Source organism: Sphaerodactylus townsendi, linkage group LG02 (genome assembly GCF_021028975.2).
Source record: "Sphaerodactylus townsendi isolate TG3544 linkage group LG02, MPM_Stown_v2.3, whole genome shotgun sequence".
In the NCBI taxonomy this organism is placed as follows: Eukaryota; Metazoa; Chordata; class Lepidosauria; order Squamata; family Sphaerodactylidae; genus Sphaerodactylus; species Sphaerodactylus townsendi.
This window is the reverse complement of record NC_059426.1, coordinates 31,411,348-31,434,517: the sequence shown is the minus strand read 5'-3', so window position 1 is coordinate 31,434,517 and position 23,170 is coordinate 31,411,348. Positions and strand designations below refer to the sequence as shown.

The following is a 23,170-nucleotide window of genomic DNA, read 5'->3' as shown; positions in this document are numbered from 1 at the left end:
CCCTTACTAAGGCGGATGCCAAAGACCTCTTCATGCCCATCCCAGGCTGCAACTGCGGCGGGGTGTGTGTGTGTGTGTGTGTGTTCCCGGTCGCTCTTTTCCCTTCTCGATGCAGCTTCCTATACTGCATGCATATTGGTGAGAACCAGACTGCTGTAGTAGTTCAAATCCCCACACTGCCCTGAAGCATTCTGGGTAGTCTTGGGCAAGTCAATCTCTCTCAACCCTATCGGTCTCACATGGTTATAGTGTAATGGGAAGGGAGAACCATGTACATTTTTGGAGCAAAGGATAAATATGTACTCAAGAGCTCGAAATATTGTTCCAAAGGATCTCCAGAACTTCAGCTGTGGCTTAATGGAAAGGTTTAGTAGAGAAGGGAAAGCTGGGCTATATCCACTTGTCAACTTCCTTTGTTTGTGGGAGCACAGGTTCAGTCCCATGAAGATAAGACAGCCGTTTGTGTACATAGTTTCAAGAGCATCTTTGATTTGCAGTGGAAGTCCAGTAACAGTGTAGGTTCAAGTTCAGTAGGCCTTTAGAATCACACACTCTAATGCTCTGTTTCACATTAGAGCACCTCAATGGCAGACCAGGTGTACAACCGTTTATGAAGTGTGACCATTTTTTAAAGTGTGGCAGGCCTAGTTCTCTATGATCCGTTCTGCACAGCAGTCCATGAGACGTCTTGCCAGGAAGCGACTTTATATTTTCATTCCACACACCTTTTTTTGTGTGTGTATCTATTGTCTGCCCCACTCTTCATTCAAAAAGCTCTTCCACTCCAGGACTGTGGAATCACATTCTAGTAAAAGCCAGGGGAAATGGCTCAGATACCCAAACCAATTTTCTCATGTAAATTATGTGAACACTGAGGACAAACAGGGCATAATTGATTCATGATGGTGCATTTTCAGAATGCTTAGGAGAAGTGATGTCTGTTTCAATCATGCGCTGCTGAGTGACATGAATTATGGACTGCCCGCTGACGAATAATTGCTGTCAAGGTATGGGCTGCTGCTGGGAAACGTATAGAAATGCAATCAGCAACAATGATCTTTGCAACAGAAAGTGTGAAATTTGATGAAGGCCTTCCAGAACCAAAGCAATACATGAGGTAGTTCAATTAACAAACTACATGAAGAACAGACATAAATTTTAACTGCCTGGGTTTCCACTGTTATATGCTTGTTGAGCTTCTGAGTGGCTGAACAAATTATCTCCTTGCTAAAAATATTTTATACTATTTTTTCTAAGTATAAATTTGGCCACCCTTCCCTTGAAATAACAAATATAATGGCCATTTTCAAAAGGGCATTCAGAGCAGACAGAGGAAATTATAGACCAGTTAATATCAGTTTGGGTACAAAGGTGGAAACTGTTGTTAAAGATAACACAATTTAATCACATGGAAGAACAAGCCCTTGAGGATGAATAAGCATGGCTTCTTTAAAGGAAGTCCTATCTTTCCAGTCTTTTGTAGTTCTTTGTAAGGGTATATGGACAATATCTGGCATATGTTGTATTCTTCTACTTCCAAAGAACTTTGGACCAAGTCCCTCACTAAAGGCTCTTGAGGAAATATAGCACTAGCACCAATGGGATAACAGGACAGGTCTACCTTTGATTTAGCAACAGAATAAGCACCACATGGCAGACAGTGGACATAAATGGGCAGTCCTTGCAATGCAGGGGAGTCAGAAGTGAGATTCTACAGCAGTTGGTATTTGGACCAGCGCTATTTGTAAATGATCTTTAGTTGTGGGTGAGCAATCAGGCTACAAAGCCATATTTGTAGATGAAACTACATTATTTAGGATGAAAAGAACCAAAACAGATTGTGAAAAGCTCCAAATAGGTCTCTGCAAATTGACTGAATTTTGCCAATATGAAGGTTACAATGTGGAAAATGAAGTTCTGTGTGAGTCTGAAGTGATTCACATTGTGACGATTTTTTATTTGACTCTGATGCACTTTGAGGAAGTGGTGATTGACCAGGAAATATGCCTTTGAATGGATAGCTTGATGAAAATGTTGACTCATTCATTGTCAATTATAAACGTTTATTTATTTACTTCATTGATAAACTAGTTATCAAAGACAAATAAAATAGCAGGTATTGTAATGGTGCAGCTGCATTTGGAGTATTGTGAACTGTTCATATATTTAAAAAGGTTGTTGTAGTACTGGAAAAGGTGCAGAAAGGGCATCTAAAATGATCAAGAGGTTTGAGTGAGTAATCTGGAGCTTTTAAGTTTAGGGCATAGAAAACTGAGAGAGAACATGATAGGGATTTATAAAATTAAGGATAGGATGGAGGAAGTGGATAGAGATAATATTGTCCGACTTCCATAATATTAGAATGTGCAGGCATTTAGTGAAACTGATGGGCAGTCGATTTGGGGTAAACAAAAGGAAGTACTGCCTCATCCAAAGAGTACTTATCTTGGGGAATTCACAGCCAATGGATGTAGTGATTTTCTTTGTGATAAGAAAATGCCTATACACTTGAAGTCAAAAATCTACAAGACTACGGTCTGCCCCATAGCACTCTATGGGTCAGAGTGCTGGCCCGTAACAAAAGCGGCTGAGAGACGACTCCATGTCATAGAAACATGCATGATTCCCCGGATACTGGGTGTATCCCTCGTTGACCACAACACCAATGACATGGTCCGAAAACAATTTGGCATCGTGCCCATCCAGGCACAAATGAGAGAGAGGTGCCTGCCATGTCCGACAAGCAGCCCCAGATACTGTTGCCAGCATCGCCTATCACATTGAGGTTACCAGTTGGTGGCCACACGGACGGCCAAAGCATTGATGGCAAGATACCATCAATGCAGATCTGAAAATTACAAGCCTACAACCAGACATCGCGCTCAATCGAGAGAAGTGGCAATTAAAAATCCAAGCAGCAGACGCTGCATTAATGGTACAACGCTAGGAAGAAGAAGGATGTAGTGATGGCCACGAGGATAGATGGCTTTAAAAGATGATTATACACAGTCATGTATTTATTAGGGACAATAACAAAATGGATCCTCCATGTACAGAGGCAGCAACCCTTGAATACCAGTGCTGAGAGACAAAAAAACAGGAGAGAGTTTGTCCTTGTAGTCTTTCTAGAGCAGGGGTCTGCAACCTGCAGCTCTCCAAATGTTCATGGACTACAATTCATGGACTCCAGATGTTCATGGATTACCAGTTGGCCATGCTGGCAGGGGCTGACGGGAATTGTAGTCCATGAACATCTGGAGAGCCACAGGTTGCAGACCCCTGTTCTAGGGGCATTTGCTTCTACTGGCATGGTGGGTCACTTCAAATGCAACTCTAAGCAGAGCTATGCAGTACACCCACAATAGACTCAAAAGGGTACAACTCTGCTTTGGACGTCACAAGTCCCTTTTTGTTTTGTTATGTATGTACAAATTAATGTGTTTGGTTTTGGTGCCAGTTATGCATCTAAACATTCATTACAAGATAACCCTTTTCATGTTTAGAAAGAGTGTTCCTGTTTGGGAGGGGGAGGTTTCAGTTTTCTACAAAGCAATGCCCAAGAGAGATAAGCAAATGCATAATGATTTCTGCTGACTTTGTCAACAGAGCGAATTTGGAAGTTGCTTATGCTGAAGGACTGGGGAAGCTGGCCAAGAAGCTCACAAAAGTGTTGGACAAGATGAAGGTCAAGTAAGTGACAAGCAAGTTTGTGTACCTAGAACAAGCAGAAGAGCACAACTTCTTGAAAGTGGCTTCTATAGGTTTTTCTTTTCTCATAACGTTCTGTATCAGGGTCCCCAATATTTTTCAGCCTGTGGGCACCTTTAGAATTCTGACACAAGATGGTGGGCACTGGGCATAGCCACAGATTGGTGACTACCAGAGGTAGAGCCAGCCACAAAATGGCTGTCATAGCTTACCTTCAACCATGCAGTGAAAATCCTGGTTCTGTAATGGTAGCTCCTGCCAATGCAACATAAAAAAAAAAATCCAAGCAGCCAATTATAAGCCTCATAGACATCTAAAACGACATCTAAAAATACTTGATAGGCACCAAAAAGTTGTCAGTATGTGCCATGGTGCCACTTTGGGAACTCTTTTACAGCACTGTACCATTTTATAAGGCTGACATGTCCATAGAAGCTATCGAGAGATAACATTTCCAGAAAATTTGAAGTCACAAGTGGAAAGAAAAAAATTCCCCCAATTTCTTCTTTTTCCCAAGAGAAAGAAATTGTTTTGTTTGAAAAAGAAGTTGAAGATGAAATTAAAATATACAGAAGCCTTGTTTTCTTATCCAGTCTAAACTTATTACATGGCTTTAATGACATAAAATGCAATATTTATAGCATATGAAATGGTACCAGTTGGCATATTTATTAAATCTAAAAATCTAAATACATTAGATTTTTTAGAGTAAGTTTGAATATACCCCCATACTGAAAGCAAACTGCAACACTTTGTGATACCTGGCATGTGTATTTTGGTTTTTTGCCATTGAGAGATAGGAAAATAGAAATGTTGAAAATAGAAAACATATTTTTTGTAGTAAACAAAAAGAAAAGAAGTGATGGATAGAAGTTGGCTCATGCAGTCATAATAGGACTAGCAAAATACTTGGCTTTTGAGCTAAACTTTCTATTGTTGAATAGACTGAGTTATTCCACACTGTTTTATCATTGTTTATGTCATAGCACATGAACTGTGGACAAAATCAGTCACATGTGAACAAATATAAACTTGAAAGGTGTTGTGTATGTCAACATGGGAGTCAGTGTTATCTAATGCTTGAATTGCCTTACATTAAAATGTTCATTCACAGTCTGAGGGAGTAAGACTTTGAGTCAAAATTATTTCTCAAATTCTACAAAAGAAAATATTTTGTTGGAGTTCTTTGTATTGTTTTTTCAAATTTTCAGTTTTTCCTTTTGAAAACATGTAGGGAAAAAATCATGAGGAAAAAGATTTGTGTGTTGTGAGATTTCCTCAAATTTTTCCAGACATCCATACCTTCACAAAGGAGGCCACAGACCAGCGGTGGGATTCAGCAGATTTGCACTACTTCAGCAGAACCGGTTGTTGTAATAGTTCTTGTAAACAACCAGTAGTTAAATTATTTGAATCCCGCCACCAGAACGGGTTGTTAAATTATTTCAATCCCACCACTGCCACAGACGGTTCAGTGTCTTGCAGGCCTGTAACTTCTACTGTAAAAGAAAAAGTGACTGAGGAGAAGGCTTGTTTATTGCCTGAACGGAACAGAAATTCATTCTTGATTCAGCCGCTTTAAATAGGATTTATTTTTATTGCAGTAATAAAACAGAATTGTCTTCCAGTGCAATGCAGCAATATTTGCTGTTCTGAGCAAGCACTTCAGACTGTCAGAACCAGGAATGATAGCCCTGGTTGTTGTGGTGGTAACTTGATTACAAAGGTTTACACAAGCTCTGGCAACATTTTTCATTTGGTTCTCATAGCACTTAGGTAGGCTGACCAGACGTCCTGCTTTTGGCGGGACAGTCCCGCCTTAAAACAATTTGTCCTGCGTCCCGCGGGTTTTTTCAAGTGTCCCGGTTTTTGAAAGGCTGCCACACTGCCTTCTGGGGTGCAAGGCAGTGCGACAGCCTCCTGCGCGCGCAGCCGCAGGAGCACACGGCCTTCTGGGGTGCTCCCGTTTCCTGCCCTGTGACAGGGCGGGAAACGGGAGTGCCCCAAAAGGCCGTGCGCTCCTGCAGCTGCGCGCGTGCCCGCCTACCCGCCCGTCCTGGTTCACAAAGGTGACCATCTGGTCATCTTACACTTAGGGTTGCCATCTATAGTTGGGAAATCCTAGAGATTTGAGGGAGGAAGCTGGGGAAGGTGGAGCTGGGGAAGGGAGGGCCTTTGTCAACAGGATATAATGCCCTCCAAAGCTTCCATTTTCTCCAGAGGAGAAAATGTAGCCTGGAGACAAGTTATAATTTCTGGAAATCTCTAGACCCCACTTGGAGGTTAGCAACCTGAGAGGAGAATGCGCGATACATAAGGTCATATTTTCAGCCTTGGTACATGCATACCAAAACTACACAAATCCAAAACTGGAATGTATATGTATTGCCTTTAATAACTTTTCCTTCCTGTTGCAAACAAAAAATGTTCTTCTTAATTTGGAAAGTCAATGAAGAGGATCCTGGTCCTAGACAACATTGTGTCTGTGGACAGTGTTGACTCAAATGGTGTCTTAAGATCAAATGACACCTTATCCCTCCCTCTCCCCTCCATCATTTTAACATGTTTTCTTTTGCAACTATATCCATTAAGGCTGCTTTTTCAAGGAGAATGGTAGAAGGAGAGGATGTTTAACCCTTTCCTCCACTGTTGAAAAAGTCACCCCCAAACTGCTTTCTGTTGGGGAATTGTTTGAGTAATAAGCAGAGTGAGAAGAAAGACCAGGAGACTTTTGCTGTGATTATAAAAGATGAAACTTTACTTAACTAAATCAGGGTAGGGTATACATGGAATAAACACAATAAATCCTTACTATTCTAGTACAAACTTGTTGGGCTCATTCCGCACATGCAGAATAATGCACTTTCAAACTGCTTTCAGTGCTCTTTGAAGCTGTGCGGAATAGCAAAATCCACTTGCAAACAGTTGTGAAAGTGATTTGAAAACGCATTATTCTGCGTGTGCGGAAGGAGCCTTGGTTACAGAACTTAGGCACATGTGAGCCCACATGTGGCCTAGGCATTCACCTCTTAAGGTGAATCCATCTTACAGGTACAAAAGAAAAACCTCATGTGCTGGTGCACTCTCTCTGTGTGAGTGAGACAAAGAAATATAGTTAACTTTATAACCTCTGACCTACGTGCTCTGCGTCACATAAGCAATGTCGGATTAACTGCCCAATGACTAATCAATGAACTGGTCGCAAGACACTGACCTCACTAGCTAATTAACATGCACACAGTTAACCCCTTATCGTCAGGATTGTGACAGACACTTGCAAAACCTAACACTTTCAACATTAGGCGGATCTTTTGACTAAGATTGTGTGCAGTTAACACACAGGGTAGCTGAGTTCAGATATGTACTGTTTTAGAGTATGCAACTCAGTGATAGTAACTTGGGAGCCACATGTGGTTCTATGACATGCTCTTCCTCAGTGTGGCATCCCCACGTTTCACAAAAGTGACCAGGGTTGGCAAATGGTTCTCACCCTGAAACAGGTGCTGCTGGAGGGACTGGAGGTAAGTGAGTCCCACCCTCCTAGTGCAGTATTTTCATGGATGTAAACTCTCCCCCCAATTCACTCCTGAGCCAGCTATTTTTTTCCCCACTGGCAGGCACAGGGATACAGGGAGGTCTCCTGCCATAGAGAGAAACCTGACAACCCTATGCAGAGGGCTGTTTGCCCATTCCTTGCACTCCATATACCCACGGATGGACATGTGGAATCTGAAGAAGAGGCAACACGGCTGTTATTTTAGAGTATGCAACTCAGTGATAGTAACTTGGGAGCCACATGTGGTTCTTTGACATGCTCTTCCTCAGTCTATGGCTGTTTCTGCTGGCTAAAACAACAGAGAAGGGAAGCCTGAAGCTCCCTCTCACAGCATTTTGAGCCATGGGGAGATCATGAGAGGTTTTTTAAAGCTTAGCTCCCTCACGGGCATGTAACTGAGAATCAGGACAGGCACCTGAAACCTGAAATGTGTCACAAGTAACACGTAATTTGACCACGAGAGAGGATCTGTGTCCCGAAGTCATCCACCAAGCTTCCACAGCAGAGTGGGAGTTCAAACCTGGTTCTCCCAGATTCTGTTCTGTCACAGGTGTCAAACTCGCATGATGCTGGCAGGGGATGATGGGAACAGTAGTCCATAACATCTGGAGGGCCACGGGTTTGACACCTGTGGTTCTGATATTTTAATAACTACACCACACTGGCTGTCTGCTGGAAAGTTTGCTTATCAAAAGGTGGCATCAGTTCTATACACTACTGGATAATTGAACCCCCTTAATTCTAACTTCTTGTATAGTGGTTGTTCTGCAAAGTTGGTTCTCAAATTAGTTCTTTGAGTGCAAACTAGTAATGCAGAAGTGATGTGAATTTTAAACCGACTCTTCAGACCAGATTCATAGCAGATCAGCTGTTGGGTTTTTAAAGCTGAAGCAAGAGTTAATATCCATATTTTCTCTCCAGTTATAGTTGCAGTGCCTGGCATTGTGTTTTGGAGGGGATGAAATCAACATCTGATTTGCACTGGTGAGTACAAGAAGGTGCATTATTCAAAGTCCACTGGGGACGAGAAAGGTATTAAAACCTGTACAATAAACATTTCAGTTTTTTATGACTTGTTCTGGGGTTGCATGGAGAGTATTTATAACTGTTCCCACATGATTTGTCTGGCAAATAATTTCTGAGGAGGCAAGTTTTCATTCAGCAGGTATATGTGTTTTATGTTCTGTGCCCAGTAAACTTGGCAAAGCTATTCAGATAGAAGCCATAAACCCAACGAAACGCATCCTGGATGAACACGAAAAGAAGAAAAAAGCAGTAAGTAGCTTTCTGTTACTTTTCGGCTAATCTGGGACAGCATTTTGAGGGCATTTACATATATAATGCTATTTAGTATGATGTAGCTGGTGTAATGATACTCTTGAGTGCATACCTGTATACCAGCTTTAATTTTTCAGCTCATCTGCTCCCCAAGCCAGGAAGACAGAACAATATAAACAGATCTATTATATTTTTATCTTTCCCATTTTCCAAGGAGCTAAGGGTGCCTTATGTGGTTTCGCTTCCCTTGTTTGTTTTATTCCCATGCAAATGGGATGAGGTGAATTCAGTGGACTGGCCCAAGGTCAACCCAAGGTAGCTTTGTGACTGAGTAGTTTAAATCCTAGTCTAATTGGCCTACTACAGCATACTGGCTCTCAGAGATAAGCATGGGTGTTTCCACACGAGGAAAGATACTCAAAGTCATTGCAAGGACATTCCTCTTCATCTCCAACAAGCTTGCAGAGCTTCTGGTCATCAACTTGATCACCACACACAAAATATTCTCTTTCTGAACATGGAATCCTCCAGGTTAGCAGTAAATTTAAAACTTTTCCTTTACCGTAAGTCTATTGGGAGTAAATTTCTTAGGGGGTTACTATTGACTATCTCAGATGAGATGAGGCAGTTAGATGACAATTACAGTCTGAGCTCCTTCCTCAGGTTTGTGAGGAGACAGACTTTTAAAGAGTGTTGTTCTTCTGGGACATCAGTAGGAAGTGTACAGACTTGATTGTTACTGGTGTGTGTACACTGTTGGGATTTTTTGGAAGGGGTCTTGCTTTTTATGATGTGTTTTAGCAGTGGCGATGGAGGTTAAGAGCTCGTGTATCTAATCTGGAGGAACCGGGTTTGATTCCCAGCTCTGCCGCCTGAGCTGTGGTGGCTTATCTGGGGAATTCAGATTAGCCTGTGCACTCCCACACACGCCAGCTGGGTGACCTTGGGCTAGCCACAGCTTCTTGGAGCTCTCTCAGCCCCACCTACCTCACAGGGTATTTGTTGTGAGGGGGGAAGGGCAAGGAGATTGTAAGCCCCTTTGAGTCTCCTGCAGGAGAGGATATAAGGGGGGATATAAATCCAAACTCCTCCTCCTCCTCCTCCTCCTCTTCTTCTTCTTCTTCTTCTTCTTCTGCTGCTGCTGCTGCTGCTGCTGTTCTTATCATGTATTGATATGTTCTTTGATGTTTTTGATTATTGTGAATTAATAAACATGTCAGACAAAAAAGCTGTCTCTTGGAGGTGGGGAGATCACCATTCTCCGGAAGGATCCCAGCATCATGTTGAAAGGATGAGTTGGACCCAACCAACTTTTCTGATGGTGAAAATAGAAGAAAATAGAAGAATGTCACCCCAATCCAGAGGAGGGGGGAATCTGCCCATGGAGGCAGGGCAGGGCTGCACTGGTGGATTTGCACTCTGTGAGGCACTTGCCCCCACGGAAGGGCAAATCCACTGATGGGCAGCTGCCGTGGCCCTCCATGGGAGCTAGAAGCAATGCAGAGCGCCATGTCAGCACTCCTCCACCGGCGCAGTGAGGGCATTCCTGAGGAATGGCCGGGGGTGGAGCCGGCATTCATTGGCTTCCACCTGACCTTTGCCTGGCAGAACACCAGCACCAGGGGCTTTTGGGTAATGTAGGCCCATAGAGCCCAATGGAGGGATTTTTGGTGGGAGGGAAGCTTTTTCTGTTTTTATCCTCCTGCATCTATGAGAAGGCCTTAGATGTGGTGGGGTGGCACCCAAACAGTGCTGCGTCCTGCTGTCGGGGGCTCTGTATTAGGCTGCCTGCTCCTCTGACTCCCCACCAAAGGCTATGCTTGGGATCATAGGACCTGTATAAAAGCCATGTGGAAAGGGTGGTGCAGTAAGGAGGATAATTGGGCAAGACAGAGCGGGAAGCTGGTGTGATCCAGCCCTTATAATTCCAAACTAAGGTGTGTCTCTGTTCCATTGAAATCAATGGGAGGTTGCCTACTGATTCAGTAGGAGTCAGATTGCTCTGTAAGAGCAGGGATCTATATGACCCTGGATATTGCACTGCTGTACTCATTGACTTCCTGGATTTTCCTGGCCACACCAGAAAATCCAGTAGGTGAAGGATTACAGTAACACAATATCCAGGGACATATGGATCCAGTCTGAGCCACTGGAGATTTGGTTTGGCAAGTGCAATAAGATTTTTACAAATTTTCTATTATTTATTTTACTTTGACTTCATGCTCAGCAATGACGTGATCCAGTAAAGCGCTGTTTATCTGATCCTCCCGATGCTAGAAGACAAAACTGATGAAACCATTTGCTTTTCCAATTTGATTGTGTTTCTCTTCCATAAGCTGAACAACACGGTTGAGAAGGCAGCGGACATGGTTGCCAGCAACTGGAGGCAACAAATAAAGGCAAGGCCCCATCTTTGGTATTGTGGAATGCTTTCACAGCCGGGATCAACTAGTTGTGGTGGGTTTTCCGGGCTAGGTGGCATGGCCTGGGACTTTTGGCAGCTAACATTTCTCCTGCATCTGTGGCTGGCATCTTCACAGGCATGTCATGGTGAAATGTGTTTCCCATCTTTTGTTACTGCAAGATCTAGCCAAAGTAAATACTTCCACGTCCTGTTGATTTCAGCAACACAATTGAGATTTAGAAGGGCTCCACTGAAACTAGATGGTGCTTCCTAATTTCAAATAAAAAACATTGGCTGTGCTAAGGATGGGAATGAATGTCGATGGGCTTCTTTGCAAATCTGATGTTTTATCTCTATATGGAAGGGAAAGACAGTCTCGTATGTCATCTGGACGGGCATTATACGGCAACATTGAGTGATGTATTGTACTGGGCAGCATGCACAGCCTATGTTGTCTGAAATGTAGCTCAGTATCTTCAAAGCAGACATATGGCCCAGAAATCTACCAAAAGTGCAACTGCTCTCCAGATTACAAAGATCAGTTCTCCTGGAGAAAATGGCTGCTTTGAAGGGTGGACTTCATGCCATAATTGACTTCATGCCATTATGATCCAACAGGGGCCCTTCTCTCCCCAGATCCCATCTTCCCCAAGCTCCAGTTCCCAATCTCCGGGAGCTTTTCAACCTGTAGCTGGCAACCCTTGCTGCTTCTCAAAGATAAGGAGAATTGTTGAAGCTAGTCCACCACACTTATCCTTACTAGATGATGTGCTGAATTGAAAACAATGTTGGGAACTAGCTGTTTGGAACTGGTACGTGTTTAAGGCTGTAACAATGATCGCAAATAGGCCGTGTTGTTGGCCGTGGTATGCTTCCAAAGGTTTTTGCCTTTGAGTTGAAAGTTTAGTGAGCTCAGAAATAATGTCTGACTCTGATGAACCTACAAAGATCACAAAGATTCAAGCCCAGGTGGCCTTTTGCTGAGTATGAGCTCTCTCAGTGCATCTCAGTGGGCAGGTCTTATCAACAGATCTTGTAAGCACAGTGGTTCATGTCATCCCATAAACTCAGCATTGTCTTTGTCCTGGGTGCCACATGCTATCTTCTCAGCAGAGGCGTAGCTGGGCCAAACTGTGCCTGGTGCACAGTCTATATTTTCCACCCCCTCAAAATTGCGCTTTGCAGAGGCCCTCCAAAGTGAGCCCTTCCCACACTTACCTTAGTTCTTTTCCTTTTCCTAGAACTTTTTCAGTCTGAAAAAAAAGGTTTATTCACAGTTCAGGCTTAAAGCAGTGGCCTGATGGGAACTATACTTCCCAGGAGACCTTGTGAGCTCCAAGGTCTCCTGGGAACTGTAGTTCCTCAGGCTGTTTTTAGCCTGTACTTAGAACAGGCCTTTTTTTAGCTTGAAAAAATTCTAGGAAAAGGAAAGGAACTAAAGTAAGTGTGGGAAGAAGGGTAAAATGCCGTAAGGAAGTACCATAGGTGGAGGGTCCTGAAATTTTCTGCTAGGCGTGCACGCAGTGCCTGGCCTTACCACCTTTCCCCTTGTGGCATCCATACACTGGCTTCTCAGAGATGTTGCTTTCTCTAACTGGTCACATTATTTTGAACCTCTTCAGCAGCAAGAGATGGCTCTGGGAGAGTACAATAATCAGGACATGGACAAAGAATTCACTACAGTAGCTCTGTATCAGTCTGTTACCTTTCTTTTGTTTGCTGATCTCTGTGCATTTGGTGGCAGGCCAAGAAGAAATTAAAGGAATTTACCAGGGACCATGAAGCACTCTTCCGGGATACAGAAAGCTCCCAGCCCTTGGCTTCACCAAAGACCAAACAAAAGGTACTCCAGATAAGTAAATGCATTGAAAAGAAGTCAGGATTGTTTTACACTATCTAGTTACTACCTAGTCACTATTCAGATAATCTCTTGGATCATCTGTGTTAGCAGTGCAATCCTTAGTGAAGTAACATCCTTGTAGGGTTAATGACTCCAATAATTTAGTCAGGCATAACTCCATTTAAGATTAGGATTACATAGGTCACATGGCAGAGTGCAATGATCTTCACTTCTTCTTTGTTTAGCAGTCATAAAACTACCACCTATCCTTTTCTCAGGAGCCTGCAGTTTATAATAATAATTTTATTTCTTCCATCCTGGCACATTTTTTTCATGTCAGTTTTGCATGTAACACTGTAAAACAGCTGGCCGTACCTCTTCTGACTCCACACAGACATAAATAAACGACAGCGTGTGCCCACTATGAGACAGAGGCTCAAATAAACAAAGTCAATTATCTCATTTCTTAAAATAACTACGCATTTGTATTTTTATTGAAGTTACTCAGAAACCTGGAAAAATCTGCTACAAAACTGGCAAAGGATGATGAAGATTATTACAACAAGAGTTTAACTGCCTGTGAAATTAGGTTAAAATGGGGGACAACATTAGAAAACTGCCACCAGGTAAGTTGTGTGAGGTTCTTTTCTTGTGCCGTTCTGTGGTTTCATGCTGATTCTTTCCCCCCAGAAGATTCTTTCCCCCCCCCATTCTGACCTCCTCCCTCCTCAACAAAAACTGTTGTCTGTTCACAAGAGAAATCAAGGCCTACAAAATCACCCTGAAAGAAAAATCACTAATTTCAAAGATTATTTGTTGAAAGTGAGAAGAAGGTTGTACCTTATGAAAGTACCAGATTCTGTTTCTGACACCTCCAGTAAAAGAAACTTTTCCCAAAGCCACAAAATTTAGGAACTATCGGACTGGATGAACCAACAGCCGAATGTTGCCAGATCTTTCCTGACCACTGGTAGGGAATTCGAGGTAGTGTTGTCAGATACAGGCTGGGAAACTCCTGGATATTTGGGGACGAAGTAGGACAGGGGCCTTGCTGGGTTACCATGCGAATGAGTCCATCCTCCAAAGTCCATCCTCCCATTCTCTCAGGGAAACTGATTTATGTAGTCTGGAGATGAGCTGGGATTTTGGGGGGGATCCCCAGGTGCTACCTGGAGCCTGGCATCCCCACAATGACCTGATTCTGCTTAAGGCCACTTCATTTGTCCTAGCACTGCCAATTATCCTGGGGGCAAGAAAAGTCCTCAACAACAACCTCTGCTGAAGGTCTTCACTTGTTAGTTGAAGGATCATCAGACAAGGTCTTGATCTATCACAGGGATGCCGATTAGGGGAGACCAAGGGCACTTCTACTAGCACAGGAAGGTACAGTCTTTGCCAGTTGTCCCCTCCCACTGCAGACCCCACATTTTGCCTAGCTCTGTTTCTGGGATTCCCAGCCCATAGTGGGCTGTAGCCAGAACAAGCATGCTGCATTCTATGAGGAGCTCTTTTCACAGTATTTTAGGTCCAACCCAGAACCTGACTTATTGAAGTAAGGATGTTTCTACTCTTAAGAGAGAAACTGTCATTGTCAGTAATGTCCAGGGCAGAGATCCCCAGACATTTTGAGCCTGAAGACACCTTTGGAATTCTGACAGTGTGGAGTGCACAACCACAAAATGGCTGCCATAAGAGACAGAGCCAACCACAGCATGTCTGAAAAAGAGGTTATGCGTAGCTCTAAGAGTAACTTTTCAGCATTTCAGGCCGAAACTCTATCAAGATGTCTTTTGAAATGAGCATATTGTTTAAAATGTTTCCTTGTATACATCTTCTTTAAAAAAAATATCTTTATTGTTTAAAAGATAGAAGTTACAAAATTTTTAAAAAAGAAGAGAGAAAGGAGAGAAAGAAAGGAGCAGGTTTGTTCTCGTCACATCTCATTTGATAAATCAGGTTACAAACATTTTGCTTCCAATATCTTAACAGCTGTTAATTAGATTAGAAAGTAAAACCAACCTCATTCTTTCTCCTTGTACAACTATATTACTATTTGTATGACCTCTCTTACAACTCTACTAACTGAAAATTAACTTCATCATTAACAGAGGTGGCACTAACTGTTCTGATCAACTGGAACTTATCTCCAGTCCCCGTTCGTTATCTTATTTTAACCAAATTTCTTAATGATCTTAATCGATAATAATCTTCAAATAATCTAAGTAATCTAATGTATACATCTTCAATCATGCAGTGAAGATGCTTGTACTGTGGTGGCAGCTGCTGAAGCAACTTTTATAAAATCTGCATAGTCAATGAGATCTCCAGTGGCCCATCAGAAGTCCTGCTGGGCAAAAGTCTGATCTAGCACTGCTCATTTTCTAAAAACACATGGCTGGTACCCAGTGACGAAGGGAGGGTGAACAACACATGGGGCATGAGCTGCCCACATGCGCCCTCCTGCCCCTGCTCCGCCCCAACACGCCCTGAAACGTCCCCACCACGTGACAGCAATGGTGGCACCCAGGACAAACCACCCCAGATGTCTCCATTGCTGCTACGCGTCTGCTGGTACCATGGTGATGAGGGGCACCACATTGGGGAACCCTATTCTAAGGGCAACAAGAACCATTTAACTACCGCGTTTCCCCGAAAATAAGCCCTACCCCGAAAATAAGCCCTATCATGATTTTTCAGTATTTTTGGAGGATGCTTAAAATATAAGCCCTACTCCAAAAGTCAGCCCTACCCGTAGTTACAGATCAGGATGGTGTGATCCAGCAGGGTGCTCCCTGCCAATGAGGATGCAGCTTGCATCCCACGTGATGGGGGGAGCAATGGGGCTGCCAAGAGCCCGCCTTAATTAATTGTGAAGGTATCGTATTTTCCCTAAAATAAGCCCTACTTTGAAAATAAGCCCTAATGCATCTTTTGGTGCAAAAATTAATATAAGACCCTATCTTATTTTCGGGGAAACACGGTATACGCTGGGTTTTTGTTTTTTTTTGGTGAATATATCCTATCACTATCTTAGTTTTCACCTCTTTTTCTTTGTGTCTCAATAAAGTCAAAACTGACTTTGCCGGTATTTGGAATTACTCCTTTCATGTTAGAGTCTGACCTAGAAAACTAACAAAAACACAGAAGTTCATTAAAGATGCTTTTTTAAAACCCACCAGCCCCAACAATTTGGCTGTAAACTTTCCAATCATTTTTGTTCTTCAAGCAGAAGTTTAATTAAACCCTGTTAAGCATCCCCACCTCCGCTGTGAGAGCAAGTGTGTTTTTAATTACTTTTAATAATATTGTTTGGATCTGCTTCAAACTTTGTAAGGGTTCTTTAGCTAAGGGAACAGTTACATAAAAGAAACAAAGGCCATGATTCAGCCAAATTGAAGAACTTTAAAATCCCCTGATCTCAATGGGAGAAGGTTAATCATGTTGGTGGATGTGTCTGTTGACGGTCAGATCCACGTTTTCACTCATGGGAGTCCCTTGCTTTTGTTTGGTGAGCAGGTTGGTGGTTCATAGAACTCTGGTTTACAGCCTTCAATTTTTCAAAACATATGCAAAAAAACCAACAACTATGGGAGCCACCACACTTAAAATCTTTGAGTGAACAATATGGATGTTCCTATGAACGTTAATTCATCCCATGGATGAGGTTTTTTTAAAAAATAATCTGTGAACCAGCTTGAAGGGATAGAAGGAAATGTTTCCCTCTATTCCATGCAAAGTACTTACACATATACTCACAGTGGGGAGAAAATGGTCTTTTCTGCACAACCAAAATAAGATGTCATGGGGGGTGTCTTAAAAAAACTTGTTTTCTCATCTTTTTTTCTGAACAGCACAGACAAAAAAAAAGTGTGAGGGGAGACAGTGGGTTTTATCCTAAGCCCGCTTTTGGTTTCTCTGTTCCTTGTGCCTGCCATTTTCTGCCACTTCACTCCTTCATTCCACCCACCCAGGATTTACAACCACCCCCACCTTTATTAGGATTGCCCAGAATGGTTGCTCTGCAGTCATCGCTGCTAGCTGCCTTTTTAGAAGAAGAAGAAGACGAAGAGTTTGGATTTATATCCCCCCTTTCTCTCCTGTAGGAGACTCAAAGGGGCTTACAATCTCCTCGCCCTTCCCCCCTCACAACAAACACCCTGTGAGGTAGGTGGGGCTGAGAGAGCTCCGAGAAGCTGTGACTAGCCCAAGGTCACCCAGCTGGCGTGTGTGGGAGTGCACAGGCTAATCTGAATTCCCCAGAGAAGCCTCCACAGCTCAGGCGGCAGAGCTGGGAATCAAACCCGGTTCCTCCAGATCAGAGTGCACCTGCTCTTTTAGCTTGTAATGTACATGATTCAACTCAGCATTTCCAGCTGATTATGTAGTTTTCCGCTTTTTTAAAGAAAAATTGATGAGGTGTCTTTGGAGACATGAACACATGATATGAGAATCGGATGTGATTCTTTAAGGATCTAGTTTAAAAATGAATTTTGCCTCTTCTCCTTAAGCATTACAAAGCACGTGCATTGACCAGTGCCACCTTCTATGAAAGCTGCGTTTAATATTTTAAACTTTGTAGTAATCAGAAGACCCTGACATGGATGGAGCAGGCTAGCCTGATCTAAAAAGGTAAACAGAGATGGCCCTTGTTAGTACTTGGATGGGAGACCACTGAAGAACTCTAAGGTTGCTATACAAAGCTGGACAATGACACACCATCTCTGAGGTCTCTTGCCTTGAAAACCTTATGAGGTTGACGTAAGCCAGCTGCAAATTGACAGCATTTTCCACCACCAGAAACCAAAAGCATGGGTTCTGCTGAGAACTTATCACATACAATTTTAAACCCATTTTTAAAGCATCCTCAATTTGTTGAATCACTTGGCGGCAGCCTGCATGAATGAGCCATTCTGACTTAACAGGAAAAACTCAAGGAGGTGTCCTACTCCAATTGCTACAATTCTGTGTGGCTTTCAGAAGATCAGTGTGATAACAGAGATTTTGTGTGGTAATTACTTTTCCTGTTTCAAACAGAATATCCTCAATCTTGAAAAGGAGCGGCTGCACCTACTATGCAATATGTTAAATTGCTACAGCCAACATCTTTCCAGTTTTGGACATAGCATAACTGCAGTAAGTAATTCTATTATTTTTCATTTCACATTTAATATGACAAGAAAAAACAGCGTATTGGATTAAGAAGGACTAAAAGTGAAAAAATGTAGATGTTAATTATAAGCATGGAGTTAGAATTATGCTTAGATCCTTAGTGAGATAGCTGGAGGTCACCATATGTATGTGTAGGTATTTATGTGTTTTTTTCCCTTTTTTAAATTTAGTATTATTATTATGGGGGAGGGGTACTAGATTGGGATTTTTTCTTTATCTTTGTTTGTATGTGTTATTCAGATGAGTGAAATAAATATTCTGAAGAAAAAATATGACAAGAACTGATTCCTCATAACAAATCCTGTTTGTCATGATTCTAGTGTCACACTCAAATGCATACTGCTGTTGGCAAAGTTGATCCTGAAAAAGACTCCCAGTTGTTGTTGGGAGAAATGGCAATGTCCGTCGAAGAGAACAAATCAGAGTTTTTGTTAACAGATTATTATGTAAGTAGACTGTCAAAATGGCCACCGATATTATGGGCAATATGTATATAAAGACAGAAAGCTGGTGTTGCCAAGATGTTCCCCCCCACCCCTCATACTTGGAGGGGCAAGCTATGCTTAAATGCATTCTGCAGAGTGCCTGTTTCAGTTTTTGGGACACAGATATTGGACTATATTAGCATGAGGATCAGCAACTGAATTCCCATGCAAATCTGGCCCCTTGTGCTTGCCATACCTGTTTGTGCCTCTATTGACAAATCTATTTATTTTTATTTATTTATTACTTGGATTTCTATACTGCCCCGTCTCCGAAGGGCTCTGGGCAGTGTACAGCATAAAATCATATAATATCAGATAGAGAAACAAATCATACAAAATGCAATAAACAAATAACATAGCTCTATCCAGTTAATAATCAATAAAACTCGCTAAAACTCCATATAAACAGCGGTTAATACAGTTAAATAGTTAAAAAGAGGCATCCAAAAAATACACCTTTAAAACCTTCCCCAAAAAGGGAGAGCAGCAGGCCCCTCAATATGAGGGTAACCCTGATGTAAACAGCACAGGGAGCAGAGAGGGGCTTGGGATGAGAAGGTTGCTTGGAGAGTTGATTATTGTGGCGATGGGCCTTGCTGATAGTCTTCTTTGAAAGAGTGGGATTGGGAACTAGCCATGTGGCTTCCATCACCATCTTCAAAGGGACTTTGCCATAAAATTGGTTGTTGACTCTGGTCAGCATAGTATACATTGTTATTCTATCTATTTACCTTTCACATTTTAATCCCTCCCTTCCTTAAAGGAGCTCAATGTACAAAGTACATTGTCCCTCTCCTCTTCCAATTTTACCCTCACAACAATAATCCTGTGAGGTCTGTTAGGCTGTAGGTGAGTGACTAGCCCAAGGTCATCTAGCGAGCTTCATGGTGGAGTAGGAATTAAAATTCAGGTCTCCCAAATCCTCATCCAACACTCTAACCATTATACCACACCCAACTATTCCATTGCCTTCACTTTGGAGGTCCCTTCTACCTCCCACTTAATCAGGTCACACTAGCTCCCAGATCTGCTATTTTGCAGAACATCAGCATAAACACCCTAAACACACAGTGTAGTTGAAGGCATGGCCTCCAGCCCAGCACACAGAGGAGGCAGGGGTGGTGAGCAGATTGGGAAGGGGTCGGCCATTCATCTCCCCACAGAATCAACACAGTACTCGCAGGCAAGCATACAAACCTAGTTTTAATAGAAGCTTCTTTTCGACTCCATCTTTCCATACTAGGACATTGAGCTGCACCCTGTTCCTATGACCTGTGAGCTCACAGCTTACCCCTGTTGCCACCCTCCCCAGCTCATCTCCACATGTCCACACCCATCATGCAGCAATGGTCTGGGAATGTGGGGAGTGGTCCCTCATTCCGCCTCCATCTCTATCCTCTCCAATTCAAGGGCATACTGTCCCCAAGGCTCCATCTGAGCTCATCTTTCAGCTGTGGCCCTATTGTGTCCTTCAAACCAGACATGGTCCACCAGTTCAACCCCTGTCATCTTTTCTCAGTAATATTTGCAACCCCTCTTTTGTTCCAAAGACCTGCTCACCCTTCACACGCTGAGGGGAGATTATTATTTCGTTTTCATAGTAACAACTGAAACTGTACATATGCATAAAATCACTGCAAAATGTGTAACTTATCACTCCAGTCGTGAAAGTATATTTGAACTCAGACTACTACCTAATATATATTTTACTCCAGACTTGCACTTTTAACAGGTGTGTGTTCCAGCTTTAATGCTCTATTTTCTTTCTGGGTCTAAATTCTGTTTCCTGTGAAGGAGGAAGATTCAACCAGCCTCATTGAAAAAGAGAGGAGGCACGCTTCCATCAAAGCTAAAGTACTACGCCTACAAAAGGACTTAGAAAAAGCCCTACAGGACAAGAGAGGTTCTTATGCGCTATGCCTTGATCTATCATATGGGTTCATCAGCCTGGATGTAGATTCATCCAGTGGTGGGATTCAGCAGGTTCGCATCACATCAGCAGAACCGGTTGTTAAAATGGTGCTTGTAAACAATCAGTTTGTTAAATTATTTGAATCCCACCACCGGAACTGGTTGTTAAATTATTTGAATCCCACCACTGGATTCATCCATGGTTTTGTTCTGAGAGCCATTTCAAAGGACAGAGCTATACCAAATTCATAACTGACTTGGTGATCTATTCTATTTCTATCCCATCCTTCTTCAAGGAGTTCAGGGAGATCTACATGGTTCTCCCTTCCTCCATTTTGTTTTCTCCCTCCATTTTGCAACCCTGACAGCCAGTGTGTAGTGGTTAAGAGTGGCCTTTCCTCTACAAATCCCCTAAAATGATTCGGAAACGTTTTCAGTCCTCCCATCCTTTACAGCATGGGTCTTCAAACTATGGTCCTCCAGATGCTCATGGACTACAATTCCCATCAACCCCTGCCAGCATGGCCAACTGGCAGGGCTGATGGGAATTGTAGTCCATGAACATCTGAAGGGCCATAGTTTGAAGACCCCTGCTTTACAATAACGTATGTCTTCACTCACCCCTTCAAAATGATTCCTGCCCATCATTGTGTGATCCCCCCCCCCAACCTTTTTGAGTTCAGTGTTGAATTGATGCTTTAATGCTTCACAGCCTGGTGCTGGATTCTATATTCCTCATACACTTGATGTTTCAAAGACTGGCCCGTCAAAAATAAAAGGACAAACCGAGAAATACAGCAAATAAGAGGGAACTGAATGAGCTCACAAAATGGTGCTGAGGAAGAAGTTCATGGTAGCAGAGAAGTGTGGGAAAGTTAGTCAATGGATCGCATAGCAACTGAAGACATTTTCACAACGTTTCAGCCAGAGAATAGTGTTAAAAGGGATTCATTTAAAATGTTTTGAGGCTGGAAATAAAACGTTTGGGGGCAAAAACAATCCAGAACTCCGTGGAGGAAATATTTTATTTCCTGCCTCAAAACGTTTTAAAAGGCTGGTGTGGAAAGGGCCATTGTCAGACTAGTATCTGGAAATCCCCACATGTGCTATGGAAACTCACTGGGTGACCTTGGGCCAATCATGTTCTCTCAGCTGCCCTAACCTATTTCATACGGTCGTTGTGAGGATAAAATGGAGGACAGAAGAACAATGTAAGCTGCTTTGGGCCCTCACTGGGGAGAAAGGCAAATGAATTCAGTAAATGAATAAACCTTGTGAGATAGACAAGGCTGAGCAGTAATTTGAACCCAGATTCCCCCTACCCGTGTAAATCACCTTCTTATATTCTCGAACTTTATATATCCCAGAAATTTGGCGGAACAAGCTCTTCACCAGGACAATTTTGCCTGAATATCGTGTTCCGCTATGCCATGTGGCGTTTTTTCCAGGAGGGTCCTGACCCCTCAACACAAGCTGTTGGGGTGGGGGGAGGGGATATGGCTGGTGAGAGAAGTGGAAGTCCCCTTTCTGTGTACTCCTTGCACTCCTGGGTGGTAGGGCCCAACTCACTGTGTTTGAAAATCCCGCAATACAGTTAAAACAATCTTTTAAAAAGAAGGATTTAGAAATAATCATTTATCCCAATACCTTCTTTAAAGGACTGGAACGGATGATTCAAGCGTACCTGGAGATGCCGCAGTTCTTGGATCCGCAGAATCAGAACGAGATCACCGAGCAGCTCAACGAGGTACAATTTGGATTGTATATGAATAAGTTGTTTTGGACCACCTTGGAAAATACCAGCCGACACTTCCATTTTTATCACCAGAAAATCCCAAACTCAGCAGCTAATTCACATGCTTGTTTAGCTTGTCTTCAGGCTGTCTTTGCAAACTGCTGAGATTCAGGTTTTCTGGGCACATTTTGCTTTTATTATAAGCACAGTTTCTTTCTATGCTGCTATTTTGGGATTTTGTATTTTTCATCGTTCTTCTTTTGGAACGTTTTTGTGGCTGTTGGGACTGAGTTCTGTTTTTCAGAGTTTTAAACATCATGTTCGTACTTTAAGTTTGTAACGTGACTTTTAGAACCTCCCAATCTGGGGATCCACCAGGAATGGTGGAAAGAGGACAACAATGTCCAAAACGCCTCCAAGTCCCCCCCCCCCCCCCCACTCCAAGGTGTTCTCAACGGGGCTTTCTCCTCTGCTCCCCTTTCTTCTCTTTAACTGACTCTCAATAATTCATCCCTTCTGGAGCATTTTCAGTCCTCAACAGTTTTTAAATGCCCCCCCCGCCGCCCCTTTGGGATAATTCACAAAGTCACCTATTTCTCTATTCCTGGGGAGTCCCTTAAATACAAACAAAAAAGGGGAAACAAACTTAACCCTACAAAATAGAAGTACTTAAAAGGTCAAGAAATAGTTGAAGGGGCCACTCAATATAAAACTGCTAAGTATTCAAAACACATATGTATTTATTACAAATTAAAATAATCTACATTTATAAAAGGCCCACACATAGTCTGCCTTATGTACACAATATCACAATCACAATACACAGAAGGGTCCTATGGGATACTTTTTTTACAAGCCTCTTCCAGGTGCTCCCCTCCCTACTGCAGAGAGCCAGGAACACCTCAACCCTGCCCAGAGATCCAGGTTGTGGTCTTAGCCCATGTCGTTTAGCAGGCCTTGTCCTGCCGTGAACTATCGTTCCAAGTTATGGTGAACATTTCAAAAATAACTTGAATAGATATTCCAAGGCAGAACTGGGCCTGCTAAAAGCAGGGAGACACGGCCACATTCCTGATCTCCAAGG

General features: G+C 42.7%; 1 protein-coding gene across 3 annotated transcripts in view; it reads left to right on the top strand.

The window, feature by feature from the left end:
* Positions 1-23,170, top strand: part of NOSTRIN (nitric oxide synthase trafficking) — a 45,139-nt gene that overhangs the window by 13,808 nt on the left and 8,161 nt on the right. For all 3 annotated transcript variants that reach the window (XM_048486585.1, XM_048486586.1, XM_048486587.1), the window contains 10 exons: positions 3,607-3,690; positions 8,186-8,248; positions 8,458-8,539; positions 10,879-10,941; positions 12,691-12,789; positions 13,287-13,412; positions 17,821-17,919; positions 18,276-18,401; positions 20,235-20,343; positions 22,010-22,098. In XM_048486585.1, the coding sequence (XP_048342542.1) occupies positions 3,607-3,690; positions 8,186-8,248; positions 8,458-8,539; positions 10,879-10,941; positions 12,691-12,789; positions 13,287-13,412; positions 17,821-17,919; positions 18,276-18,401; positions 20,235-20,343; positions 22,010-22,098 (940 nt within the window). The remainder of the gene's footprint in view (positions 1-3,606; positions 3,691-8,185; positions 8,249-8,457; positions 8,540-10,878; positions 10,942-12,690; positions 12,790-13,286; positions 13,413-17,820; positions 17,920-18,275; positions 18,402-20,234; positions 20,344-22,009; positions 22,099-23,170) is intronic.